This window comes from Gavialis gangeticus, unplaced genomic scaffold (assembly GCF_001723915.1).
Source record: "Gavialis gangeticus isolate Ggan-Ray unplaced genomic scaffold, GavGan_comp1, whole genome shotgun sequence".
Lineage (NCBI taxonomy): Eukaryota > Metazoa > Chordata > Crocodylia > Gavialidae > Gavialis > Gavialis gangeticus.
Genome location: NW_017728994.1, coordinates 59,248,631 through 59,261,147, shown reverse-complemented (window position 1 = coordinate 59,261,147; position 12,517 = coordinate 59,248,631). Strand labels below are relative to the sequence as shown.

Genomic DNA, 12,517 nt, shown 5'->3' with positions numbered 1-12,517 from the left:
CCACCCCCCCCACCCTCCCCTTCCACACGTGCTAGAACCCCCCAGCCACCCTCCCCCACACCCCTACACCTATCAACCCCACACACACATCCATACCCACAGCCCCCCATAAGCCCTGTACACACCCATCTGTACCCCCCACACTGCTCCATACCCTCCCCCAACAATATACAAAAGTAAGACTTCATTTTAAGCTATTATGCAATCATGTGTATATACACTACACAAACACACATAAATCAAGACATAAGTAGTTTTGGAATCAAATTAAAGCATGTTGTTTGATTTTTTTTTATTATTATTATTATTATTTCATTTTTATTTTTTAAAGAATACAACTTGTTTTTTTCCGGTTCCAATATGGCAAACCCCATTGCCAAAAGGATTACTTTCAGGGGTAAGGAGAGGGACTTCCAGTAGAAAGGTCAGGAGTTAGGGGGCAGGACTTCTGATTCCAAGATAGCAACCAGGGGGTGGGACACCTGTCAAGGGCTGCCCTTTGACAGCTCGCCAAAACTTGTAAGTGGCCCTCCAGCTGAAATAATTGCCCATCCCTGTAGTAGAAACTTAGGCCCAGTGTAGAGAATTCCCAGTTTTGTGTATTTTATATTTTCCTTCCATTTCCTTAGTGTTGAAATTGCTCCTTTTTATTTATCCTTGGAATCTCTGAAGGATCTATAGCTTTTTTCTCTTTTTCCATCACCTCCAAATTTGATCCAGTTCAGCAAAGAACTTAATTGATTAAGCAACTGAGTAGTCTTGCCAGGTAGTTTTACTGAGCATTTTTACATGTGCTTGGTGATGTGGTGCCAGGTGCTTTAATTAGTGAGTCACACTAATTAAAAGCGCCTGTGTGTTGCATGTATTAGCGTCCCTGCATGTACCTGCACTGAAAAAATGTTGGCAGCGCACTTTGAACTAAAGCTCATCAAACATATTTTGTTTCAAAGTGCTGTGCTGCCATTTTTTTAGCGCGGGGACACATGGGAATGCTGATACATGTGATGCGGAAGGCTGCCAGAGCACTTCAATTTCCGTGCTCCAGCAGACTCAATTAATTGTCAATTAAGAATCAATTATCAATTAATTGAGTCTGCTCTGATGCGCTGGATTTCCAATGCGTTGGAGTAGGCTCCTCGCCCGTCTACAGGAGTCCATTGGTAGGGACCTACCTAATTTGTGGTGGAGAATATGGGGTGCGACAGCCATTCCACAGGCAGAGCGGAGCAGACCCTTCCCCCCATGCCTCTAGCCAAAGGGCCCCGGTGGCCCTGCCCCTTGCTGCTGATTGACTGCAAGAGCTACTTGTCATGTGGCCTTGACCCTCACCACTGATTGGAGAGTGGTGGGGCCATGTGACAGGCTTCCCTTACAGCCATGCAACCTTGCTGAGTGGTGCATAGCAGATTGGGGAGGTGATGGGTAGTTCAGTGGCAGATAGGGTAAGGAGCAGAAAGCAGAGCAGCAGGCCAGGCAGGGAACAAAGAGAGAGAGTGAGCACAAGAAAACTTTACAACTGGTGTTTAGAACACACTATTTTTAATGGGTAGTGAGAAGAAGAAGATTTTATCCAGATTAACCAGAACTCAAGAGCCAAATGCTTAGTAGTAGAGTAGGTGGCTGCCCTTCAGTAGGTTTGGGTTTGGAAGCTATTCTGAACTATCACTTTGTACAGTTGGGCATAGGCTGTAGAGGTTGAATAATTGTTTGCAAAATCTACATGCAAATATATCCTTTAAGTGCCTCCTGCTGGCAGCCTAGGTGCCTCCCTTCCCATTATCTTTCCTACCAATGAGAGGAATGTGATGAAAGTGGGCACACAGAAAATGGTACATTCAGAGTTACTACACACATTTAATAATTTAGAGCACTACTGTATCTCTGCTGATTTTTGCATCATTCAGAGATGATAAAGGAACAACCTAGGTTCCAGGTGAAAATATGGGTGGGATCACTGCCAAACCCCAAATTATTATTTTTGAAAACAGCAAGCTTTAATGAACAGGAAAAGAAGCAGGGAACAAAACCCATACTTTAACATCAACAAATAGTATAACTGATAGCAGAACAACAGATGCTTAGTAAACTTCAAATAAAGTACTGCAGAGGCCGGTTTCGGTGACATTCCAGTCAGTCTTGCTACATCCAGTTTATTTGCTTGAAGTGTTTTTTGGTGATAATTTCTGGGGGGGGGAAGGGGAAATTGATTAGAATTGTAGACAATGAGGTCACTGGGTGCATCTACACGAGACACTAACTTCGCAATAGCCTAATAACACTGCAGTAGCATAGAGGGCAAAACCCCTGCTAATACGCTACTGTGCAGTGGTATTAGGCTACAGCACAGTTCGCATCACTAAAAGGCCATGTGTCGGTGCTACTGCGCAGTAGCGCCACTTACTGTGCGCTGATTTAGTACTTGGTTATGCAAATACTAAACATGCACAGTAACTACGGCGCATTAATGAGCATGTAGACACATTCACTGTGTTCTTTACTAATAACTTTTTGAACATCAAAAACCAGTGTTTACAGTCTGCTCCCTATCTCCTAAACTGAATACACTCCTAGTTATGAGAGTGACTTCTTTAGCAATGGTTCACATTGTACCTACCCCTTCCTTCCTCCTGACGAATCCAGATGTGCTAAGAATCTTCTCCCTGTAGCTTAAAATCCAGCACAACATTTTCTCCTTCCCTTTCTGCTCCTAACAACACGGGGATTAATACTGACAGCAAGGCAAGAAACCAGATAAAGATCTGTATAGAGCATGGACATGGCTACAGCTTTCTGCACAGATGTCCGCTGTGTTAGGCTGGGCTGTGGCTGTGGGGATATGCTCTGCATGCTAGAAGTGATACAGCAGATCTCGTCTCTACTTGGACGCTCTCAGTGCTGCTGAAATGTGCCCGCTGTGAGCACGTTCCTCCTGCAAGCTGCTGTCCCTGCACAGCTCCAGCTGCCCTACCCATCAGACAGACACTGTTGCTTCTTCACTCTTTTATTTAAAAAAAATATATTTAAAAAGACCATATCATGTACCAGGAGACCAAATGAAAATGAGTTTGTTTACAAATTGTATCATAAAACATTCTGTACATAATGAAGTGTATAATGTTCCCAAACCTTCCCAAATCAGCTTTTAAGATCATAATAGTAGCATTGCTATGCTTAAAGTTGTTTCAGCGCTTCTATTAAGTATCTCATTTCAGGGGTTTAATCTCACTCTGTGACTTATACAGCCTGGGTAATTGTAGTATATGAGCATCTTCTTATTATTCCAGGCGTAGCTTGGAAGCATATGTTTTTGTTCTCTAATTCTATGGGTGTGGGCACATGGCACATTTACACAAGCATAAGTGACACTGGTGTCTGGGGCAGATAGGTGATCAGCTCTCCAGAAGGAGCTGCCCCCAGGAGGCACTGTTACAGCATCTCGTCTCTGGGTGGTGAAGGAGCTGGTAGTAATAGCCTGTCAACAGTGAGCAAAGAGTTGCCCTGAGGCTGTCACGGAGTAGTGCTGTGGACAAGTGATCCATATGCTAGTATAACACAACACTGGTGTACACTACAGTGACTCCTGACTTTTCTAATGCATAACTTCACCTGCAGTGGAATGATTTACACTGGTGTAGAGCTGTATGTCATGTCTGCCACACGTTTACACTGATGTAAAGGCAATTATACTGGTATACATGTGTCACGTGTCCCCAAAGTATCAAAGAAATAGAAATATGTATTTTGAGGAGGTTTATCTTAATAGCACCCGCTCAGTTAATGGATGAGGTACAAGAAGGTCCCAGTCCCTCCAATGTAACTGCTTATCTTAAGGGATTCTTACTCACTGTGAAGATCAATGTGCAAAATCCATAAAAGCCATATCCTGTCCCCAGTGACAGCTTTATCCCCAGTGGAACTGGCACCCTCAGTCAGACCAAGGACTCTAAAACACATCTTTAAAAACCCTTCATGACTAAAAAGGAGATCCCAAAGTATTTACCTGAAATGTATTTTTTTAATCTACTTTATTCAATAAAACCCTAACACACACATTTTTAGACTCCAGGCACCCCTTGGAAAATGCCAGCTTTCCGTTCTCTCATTCGTTATTTGACTACAGAAAAGCAATAGAGCAATTTTTCTGTTGCAAAGAACTTGGAAAGATCGCAGCCAGTCGGAAGGTTTTTAACACTGTGGATCCCTGTGTGAATCCTGTTTTCACACCTAACAGTTCTAACATTGCGTGGCACCCCACGGCAGCCTGGAAAGGATCTCGAGGCATCCTGGGTGAGACTCACTGCTGAACATTTAAAGTGATAAATATTCATGAAGAACAAAATTATATTTAATAAATAAAAACTGCCAACCAAAAAGAGTGGAAGTTGGGGTTGACATTTAGAAGAAAACTGGCAGGCTTATCTAGTTAATTTCCATAAGGAGCCCCGTAAGTGTAGAATATACAATATTCGCATTTGAATGGTACCAATGTGGCCCCATTCTGCATCTTCTCATTTTTGAATAACTAAAGGTTGGCCTGTAGGATTAATTTAGCTGCTGGCTGCATAATCTATGCAGCGTTCGAGAGGGAAATATTGAATGTAATCCTATAAATAAATCCCTGTATTTTGTGCTGAAAATTTACTTCTAAACATTAATGCCACGTTCTGCCTTTCCCTTAGTAGAAAGTGTTGGTCCAGGATGTTTGCAAATGATGATCCTATACCAAACGGGAATAAGGAGTACTTCCTCCTACTAGGGGTTATATACACCATATATGATATTTCTGGCTGCCGTACAGGTTTATACAAGTGCAAGTGTTTATACAAAAACACTATCTTTTTTTAATAGAAAATCTCTTCCAAACTAAATTCACAGAACATTTGTTAAATGCTTAGTAAAAAGGAAAAAAGGGAGGCATACCATCTGGAGAAGCTCAATTTCTGTTTGAAGAGCCTTGCAAACATTTTCCAAGTCATCGTCTTTGTAAATTTCTAATTCTTTCTTGAGCCTGTTTCAAGTAAAACAAAGCTGTCATAGCAGAGGACTGTCGGTTGTATTGTCCTTTCATTCAGATTTGGCCTCTGTCCTGTGGTTTGATAAATGAGGGCAGTTGCGTGATCAGGACTTAAGTTGCAAGTTTTGCGGTTCTGATAGAGCCATGCGTTCAATGTCCCTGGCAGTTGTGGTAGTGGTAAAGAGAACTTTAGAAAATGACAGGCTCAGAGTCGGAGGAAAATATATCTAGAATAAGTGCTGTAATAGACTAATGTGAATTATAGGGCTATAACTCTCTCTTTCTCACTGGTGGTGATATAAACCATGGGAGAATGATAGCCCCATAATTCAAAATTTGCCTTTATTTTAATACATGGATTTGAATCATTGATCCATGCCCTCCATAGACTCCTTTTACTTTTGTCTTCACAGTTGTTGCTGCTCTTTTTCTCACTGCAGTTCTCCTTTCTTCCTCTTCCTGCTCCCCCCCACCTCCCCTTACCAATAGCAGTAATCTAAGTGAGGGGCATTCAAGCTTCTTTGCAGCACGGGCCAATTTTAACATACTGATCCCTTCATAATGTGTCCTCTCCCATTTAGCAAGGTGGAAGAGTAAACATTGTGGCCACATTTTCTTCCATTTAAGATCACACGATATTCCCAAGAAACATTAATAGCATTTTAAAGTATCTTTAAATAAAAAAGCAAGCAAACATGTAGCTATTTTTCATATGTGTAAGGAAATAGAGGAGGCACCCCTCACCGACTCTCTTTCTGCCTATGGACCAGTTATAAGCACTCCGCAGAGCAAGCATGGCTACTAATTTAAATTGCCTTTACACTGAGAAAAAGGAAGGAAGAGACTTAGGTGTTCACAATGACTTGAGAGTGCAGATCTTATACAAAATAGGAGTGATCCCATAGATCAGTTACTAAGAAGCAAACAACAGGCAGCCCAATAGATAGAGCTTGTGACTGATTTAATCCTTGGCAAGGAAGCAGTTAATTGAGCAGCTTCTTGTCAAACACGGTTCTGAGTTCCTGCAGATCCCGAAACACAGGAAATGTCAGCTCCAAATATTATTATAGAATGGCTAGAAATGTTCAGCAAGATTGATTTCCCTAATACTGTCTCCAAACCTGGACTCGAGGTTCAAGGCAGAACAACAGATGGGCTGTTTATTAGTGACCTGGAATCTGGGCAGCCCTTACAGAAGCAAAGAGAAATTTGGGGAGAAGAGGCCTCTCTATAGAAAATAGATTCCAAAGGGGTATTTGTGGTTGGGAAATATGTAAGTCATGAGTCCTGCTAAAACTACCAGTCCAAACTATCATGCATCACCTGTCATATTTGTTTAGGTCAGGGGTGCCAAACACACCTGGTCTACCTGGGCTGCATCTGGGCTGGGGGCACTTCTTGGGAGCTAGATCTAGACCTGGTGTTAGGGAGCTGTAGTAGTTAATGTAGTTGCTGGTTGCTTGCTGCCACTGATGCGCATCCCCCAACATGGCTCTATATCTTGGATTTCAGTGGTGGATCCCACCTCTGTTTGTCCCACCTCTGAATTCCTGACCCCTCTAAGGAGCCTTGTGGGCCAGGTGACACAGATCCACAGGTCACGTGTTTGACATCCCTGGCTTACGTGGATGCTTACTAGGCTAAGAAAAAATTAACTTGAGAATTTTTAGTAGCCTGAAGTATGCAAGGCAACCAAACTGTACCATGATCCCTGTCATGGCTGCCAGCAGGTAGACAAGCAGAAGTGAAGTGCAAAGCTGGTGTAAGTCCATTCCCTACAAGCCAATTGCAAAAGCTCACTATAGATATTCTAGACCAAGGCTTTCCAAATTCTTATCCAGGAGCTAAAATTTCTATTTGCATCTTTCTCTTGGGTTGCATTTTGTGTACATGGATAAAATGGAAATAATTGATTCTTTATATAGAAAAAAATTAATATAAAGGTGTGGCATATGTAAAAAAAAAATCTATGTATTGAAAGAAGCTGAAATGTAGGCCTGCAAGTAAAATATTAAAACATGACAAATTAACAACTTTTCAACATGAAAATTGCAGATGACTCATCTATCACCTTCACAAGAGAATCAGTGTCAACTGACTCCTCAGTGAAGGGCGGTTGAAGAAAGAGAGTGAGGGACTCATCTCTGAGTGTACATGGATATCAGGATTTTATAAACTTCACTGTAGAAAAGACCTTTTCATATAGGTATGTGCTGCTAAACACTTACACAATCTTTAAACCAGGGTCCCTTAAATGTGGAAAACGGTTCTCTGCTACAAGTTAAAAGAAGTCCTCCCCTGTTTCCTGTCTACTAGGTGGGAATGGGTTGGCTTGTAGATCACATATCTCAAGTTGTATGTTGGAAAATGGGTTTTCAACTGCAGCTCTGAGTGGGTTGTTGAAAAGCATCAGTTATCTTTTCAGGAACTAAAATTTGGTAAAGTAGTTGGGAAGGAATTTGACTGTGTTCTCTACATTAGAAGAGAATTCTGAAAAGTTTATACCTTGAGCATTTTCTGTTTCTTTCTCCAACTTTGCAAGATGGGAAATGTATAATATTACTCTTTTCTTGCCTAATAAAAAAACTTTTGGATCAACAAGATTGACATCTAATAAAAGATACCACCTCTACTACGAATCCTGATTGCCTTTTCCTCTAGACCAATACGCCTACAACCTGGATACCTGACACTCTTTTCAAGAGCATCTTGGAACAGCTTAAGCTTGTTATGAAGCCAGTTCACGCATCCAGTGAGGTCTGATATTGTCTGATTCTTAGTCTGCAATTTTGTATTTAGTTCGCATGAGTGAGTGGTAGTATCTGTCAAGAAGGCTAATTTGGATAGAAACGCTGGGGACAACATCTCTCTTCATGCTTTGCAGTGTCAGCTTTTGCTTGTCCTTTTAGGAACATCAGAATTTCCTTTTTGGGAGCAAAAAACTTGGAAAACCTTAGCCAATCAATGTATACTGAAGAGGCAAATCTCCATATACAGAATGCATTTCTTCCACAAATGAGCAGAATTTTCTGTGTAACAAAGTTTATTCCCACTATGAATGAGATTGAAGGTGGTTGTGAAGGTTGCCAAAGCCTCAGCATGTTTCACCCATTTCCCACACCAAAGATTCTTGGTGATTTACACAGTGAATCAGGGGGCAAGTGATATGCCAGGCTTTTTCAGAAGATTTGATAATCCAACAGACTATAGCCCTAACACTGTCCGTGGCATTTGTTAAAACCTCTGTGCTCCTTCTTTTCTGAAGAGCTTCTATTCTGCTCATAGTAGTGTGTAAAAAACAAACAAACCAGACATAGCAATTCCTCTTTTACTGAGAAAACTTCTTCTAGAGTTCTGATAAATATGAGAAGCTGACGTATCAATTTGGTCAATGCTTTTGTTTAACGATCCCAAAAAATAGCAGCACCTTTTGACACCGTGCAATAACTTTTCTCATTACCGATTGCTCATATCTTCAGTTCTCCTGGTTACTCTCTGATGGGAGTGTGTGAAACTGTTTTAAAGATTTTTCACCATCTTCTCATCACAAAATGCCTTGGCTGTTGCAGTTGTGCATTTTCATATTGGACCCTGGTCACCGTGTGGTTACGTTGCTTTGGCTAAGTGCAAAGCCACTCCATGAGAAGTGGCAACACCTTGATAATTATTCCTTTTTACCTGTAGTACAGAGTCCAGTTTGTGTTTTAAATTGTCTTTTCAGGTTTTTCCCCACTTCCCAGTGTTCTTAAAAACTTGTATTTTCATTCTTCCTTCTTTGATGCACTCTTCTCCATTGTTACTAACCCTCCCAATAGAAACAAACAAAAACTTGGAAAAAGGTTTTTTTGAGCCCTCAATACTATGTTCTGTGCTATGAAGCGCATGGTAGATTATCAAGAGCACAAAGCATGTGCAAATGTGACCATTATGGATATTAGAAGAAATAAGGAAATTAACCCTTGTTTATAGATGACATTTCTTTAGGCCAGCCTAACATGGGCAGAGCATCTCTTTCACAGACTAGTAGTGCTCACCATAGAAATGGCTTTGGTAAAAACGAAAGAAAAGCAATGAGAAGTTAATGTAGTAAAAACAACTTATCTGGGGCACAGAATGGTTAGATTTGTCATAGCCTAAGACAGAGAGTAAAGATTGTTTATGTCTATTCATGTTGCCAGTGGAGACAAGTCTCAGAAATGGGAGAAATTGGTGCCATATATGGAATGAAAAGATATACTCTGTTTAGAGGAAGATGGAAAATTCATCTGTTCACAGAAACATTTCCCTCTGTGAACATACTATATACCTGTGATATGACAAATGGGAGCTTTAAATTATGCTCTATGAGGCAATGTGCATGGTGCTGTAATGAAATGTAACATGCTGGTTCACAGACTCTTTTCATAAAACAGAGGAAATAATTTCCAAGTCTAAGATTAGATTCAGATCTTAGTTATTCTGATTTAAATCAGAATAACTTGTTTTGGCTCTTAATGTCTTACTCTGTGGGTGTGTCTACACATGCAATTAATGTGAAACAATAAACTCTGAAGCAGTTTGAGGTGGAGTAAACTGCTCCTGGGTGCAACGTCTACATGTGTGCCTGGGGCATCAGCAATTTAAGCTGGGGTGGAGCAAGCCTGGGCTGGCGCGGGGGGGGGGTCAGCCCTGGGCTCTGAGTGGCAGCGTCAGGCAGTGGAGGGGCTGGCTGGGGCACAGTGTCACAAGTGAGGAGCCTTGTGGCTAGGCAGCAGGCAGGAGTCTGGCCTCCTGTTGCTTGGGCTGTCTGGGCGTAATTTGCACTTGTAGTCAGCAACTACATGTGCATTTCAGTGCAGTAATTTATTCCGCCATAAAATAGTACCGTCCCTGACAGTGGAGTTAATTAGTTTCCTGCGCCCTAATGCACACATGTAGACAGTGATGCTTTACTGTAGAGCTAATTAGTCTACTCTGCAGTAAAGCTCATGTGCATTTGTTTTCCTTGATAGCCTGATGTTAAAAGCATAATTTATTTAGGAAAAGCAAAAACACTACTTTAGTTAATTTAGTTTCAGAAAAGGTGTGGCCTGTTACTTTTAAAGTGATTTGTATGTATGTTCATTTTCTAAGAAGGCTGCCATGGGCATGATTCCTATGGGAGGTGCCGCAAAGGGAGGTTGGCATACTGTAGGCGAAACGCCCTGGAGGGAATCAGCACCTTCATTGTCTACCTCTCAGGTTTCTTATGAGAGAGAACTACAATCTGTGAAGTGCTTTGAAACTGTAAGGTACTAAATGCGAAATTATTATTCATATATTTTATTTAAAATGTTTCAGAAAAACTTTTATGCTGCAGGGTAGAGACAGAATCCCTTATAGATACTTTTTCTTTATAGGGGACAGCAGCAAAAGTAATTCAAATGTAGAGGTGAATTTTTGCATTAATCAATTGATTCTACTTTCAAGTCTTTCCCCTTTCTTATTTGGAAGCTGAGTAATTACAGTATGTGCCAGGAATATTATACTCACAAAACAGGGGACGTCTGTTAAGATACAGGCAACACAATCAATGCTGTGGAGACGCCTGAGTTACTGAATAAATGATGAAGTTTTACCAGAAAGAGTGCAGAGACAAAAGAAACATTCAAAATAATGCATAACCTGGAAGTAGATTTAGCTTTCTCTTTTTTAGTAGTAAGATAAGGAAGACATTCATATAGTCTTCCTTTCACTATCAAATTAGATGTGCAAACCAGTTATCTATGGAAATACATTGTCTAGACAGAACAGATAGTTTCTCAGTTACTTGTAGGACAGGAATGAGATGTACCTCTCGCAAGAACAGAGATTAATAGGGCATTTCTCCTTTCCCCCTGATAATGACAAGGTTAAAATTGTTCCAAAAAGTCTGAAAACAAAATCATACTAAATTTAGGTAATTCAGTCCCTCATTATGACTTCAGTTTCAGCATTTTTTCTCTTTTCAAAGACTTTGAAGGGTTCATAAACCCAAACGTATCTTTAAAGAAATGAGATTAGTACTGCTATAGACACTCTCAGGGAATATTCCATTTACTTATTAAACCCACCGGCATTATTACTACCTCATTTGCCTTTCAAATGGTCAATACCCATATAAAACTTTCCTCCCTTCTCTTCATTTATGGCTATTTTTTATATGTAAACTTGTGTAAGCTCAACACAAAACAGGTTAGCACTTAATTATGTAAGCTTTACTCAGGCTGAGTAATAAAAGCCCAATGCAAACCAGTTAGAGCCCAGGAAAGTTGAATTAAGTCCTATGTGAGTAGCTTCACTGTTTTCAGGGAGGTTAGTTGCTAAGGGTCTTGTTACATCTTACAGTGAATGCTGCACAAATGTTAATGGGCTTAGTGTTCGTCAGCTTAGTGGAGCAGTTGTGCTTTAAGGTGAAAAACTATCTCCGACTGTGTGTCACCTGCACAGCTGTGACTTGCCAATAGAGGCTTAGTGAGCTGAGGTAGGACTGGCTTCCTGATCCTGCCAGGCAGAGCAAGTGCCACAGACCTGGAGTGCCCAGTGGCTGTGGTACCTCCCACCGCCACTTGGACCAGCGCTGCTCCCGCTGAGCAGAGCAAGCCAGCCTAAGGGACAACAGGAGGCACCGCCCCATCCTCCTCCATAGTTTCTCAGACCAGCTCTGCTCCTGCTGAGTAGAGCAAGCTGGTTCAAGTGGTGGGTGGGAGGTGGTGCCTCCCGTTGCCACTTGGACTGGATTTGCTCCCTTCGGACAGAGCAAGCTAGTTTGAAGGGTAGCAGGAGGCAGCTGCTCTGCGTGGGAGCAGAGTTGGTCTGAGCGGTAGTGGGATGCACTGCAACCACTGAGTGCTCTGGGGCTGCAGCACTTGCTCTGTCCAAAGTGCAGGCAAGGCCCCACTGCCCCCCGGTGTGCCCACTTGCCCTGACTCAGGAGGGGCCACTGCATCCCGGGATGCTGGAGGACTTCAAGTTGGGCAGAACAGCTGTGGAGAGTGGCCACACCTTAATGGGACAAGAGTGAAATTAGGTGGATTAGAGATAATCCTGATCTGGAATGGTGGAATTTAAAGCCCAATAATGAGTGGTTTAAGCCACCTAAAATATTTTGGCATGCACCAATCCAGGGGTTAAGAGCTCCAGAAGTCACCTAAAATGACTGTGTAACAAAGCTGTAAGAAAACTATTCAGAAATAAGCATGAATAAGAGTGGCAGAATCTAGGTATAATGGCTGCTTGCAGACATGGGGGGGAAAAATGTGCTTTACTGGAAGAAGCAGTGTGCTACTTTGACCCAGCTCTGCAGCGTCTGTATAGATCAGGCGCTTCAGTGGGGATTCAATCAGTTATTTGATAAAAGTGTCAATAAAGCCCCACTAAAGCGCTTGATCTATACAGATGCTGCACAGCCGGGTCGAAGTAACACGCTGCTGCTTCTGGGTATGCGCTGTGGGCTGGGTTCAGCATGGGAGCACAAAGAATTTAAATTGCTTTTTTTTTTTTTTT

General features: G+C 41.8%; 1 protein-coding gene across 1 annotated transcript in view; it reads right to left on the bottom strand.

Moving 5' to 3' along the window:
• Nucleotides 1–4,099: 4,099 nt before the first annotated feature.
• CCDC172 (coiled-coil domain containing 172) overlaps nucleotides 4,100–12,517 on the bottom strand; it is a 42,922-nt gene continuing 34,504 nt past the window's right edge. Inside the window, exons 7-8 of the mRNA XM_019502160.1 lie at nucleotides 4,921–5,008; nucleotides 4,100–4,114 (exon numbers count right to left, since the gene is read on the bottom strand). Coding sequence (XP_019357705.1) covers nucleotides 4,100–4,114; nucleotides 4,921–5,008 — 103 coding nt within the window. The remainder of the gene's footprint in view (nucleotides 4,115–4,920; nucleotides 5,009–12,517) is intronic.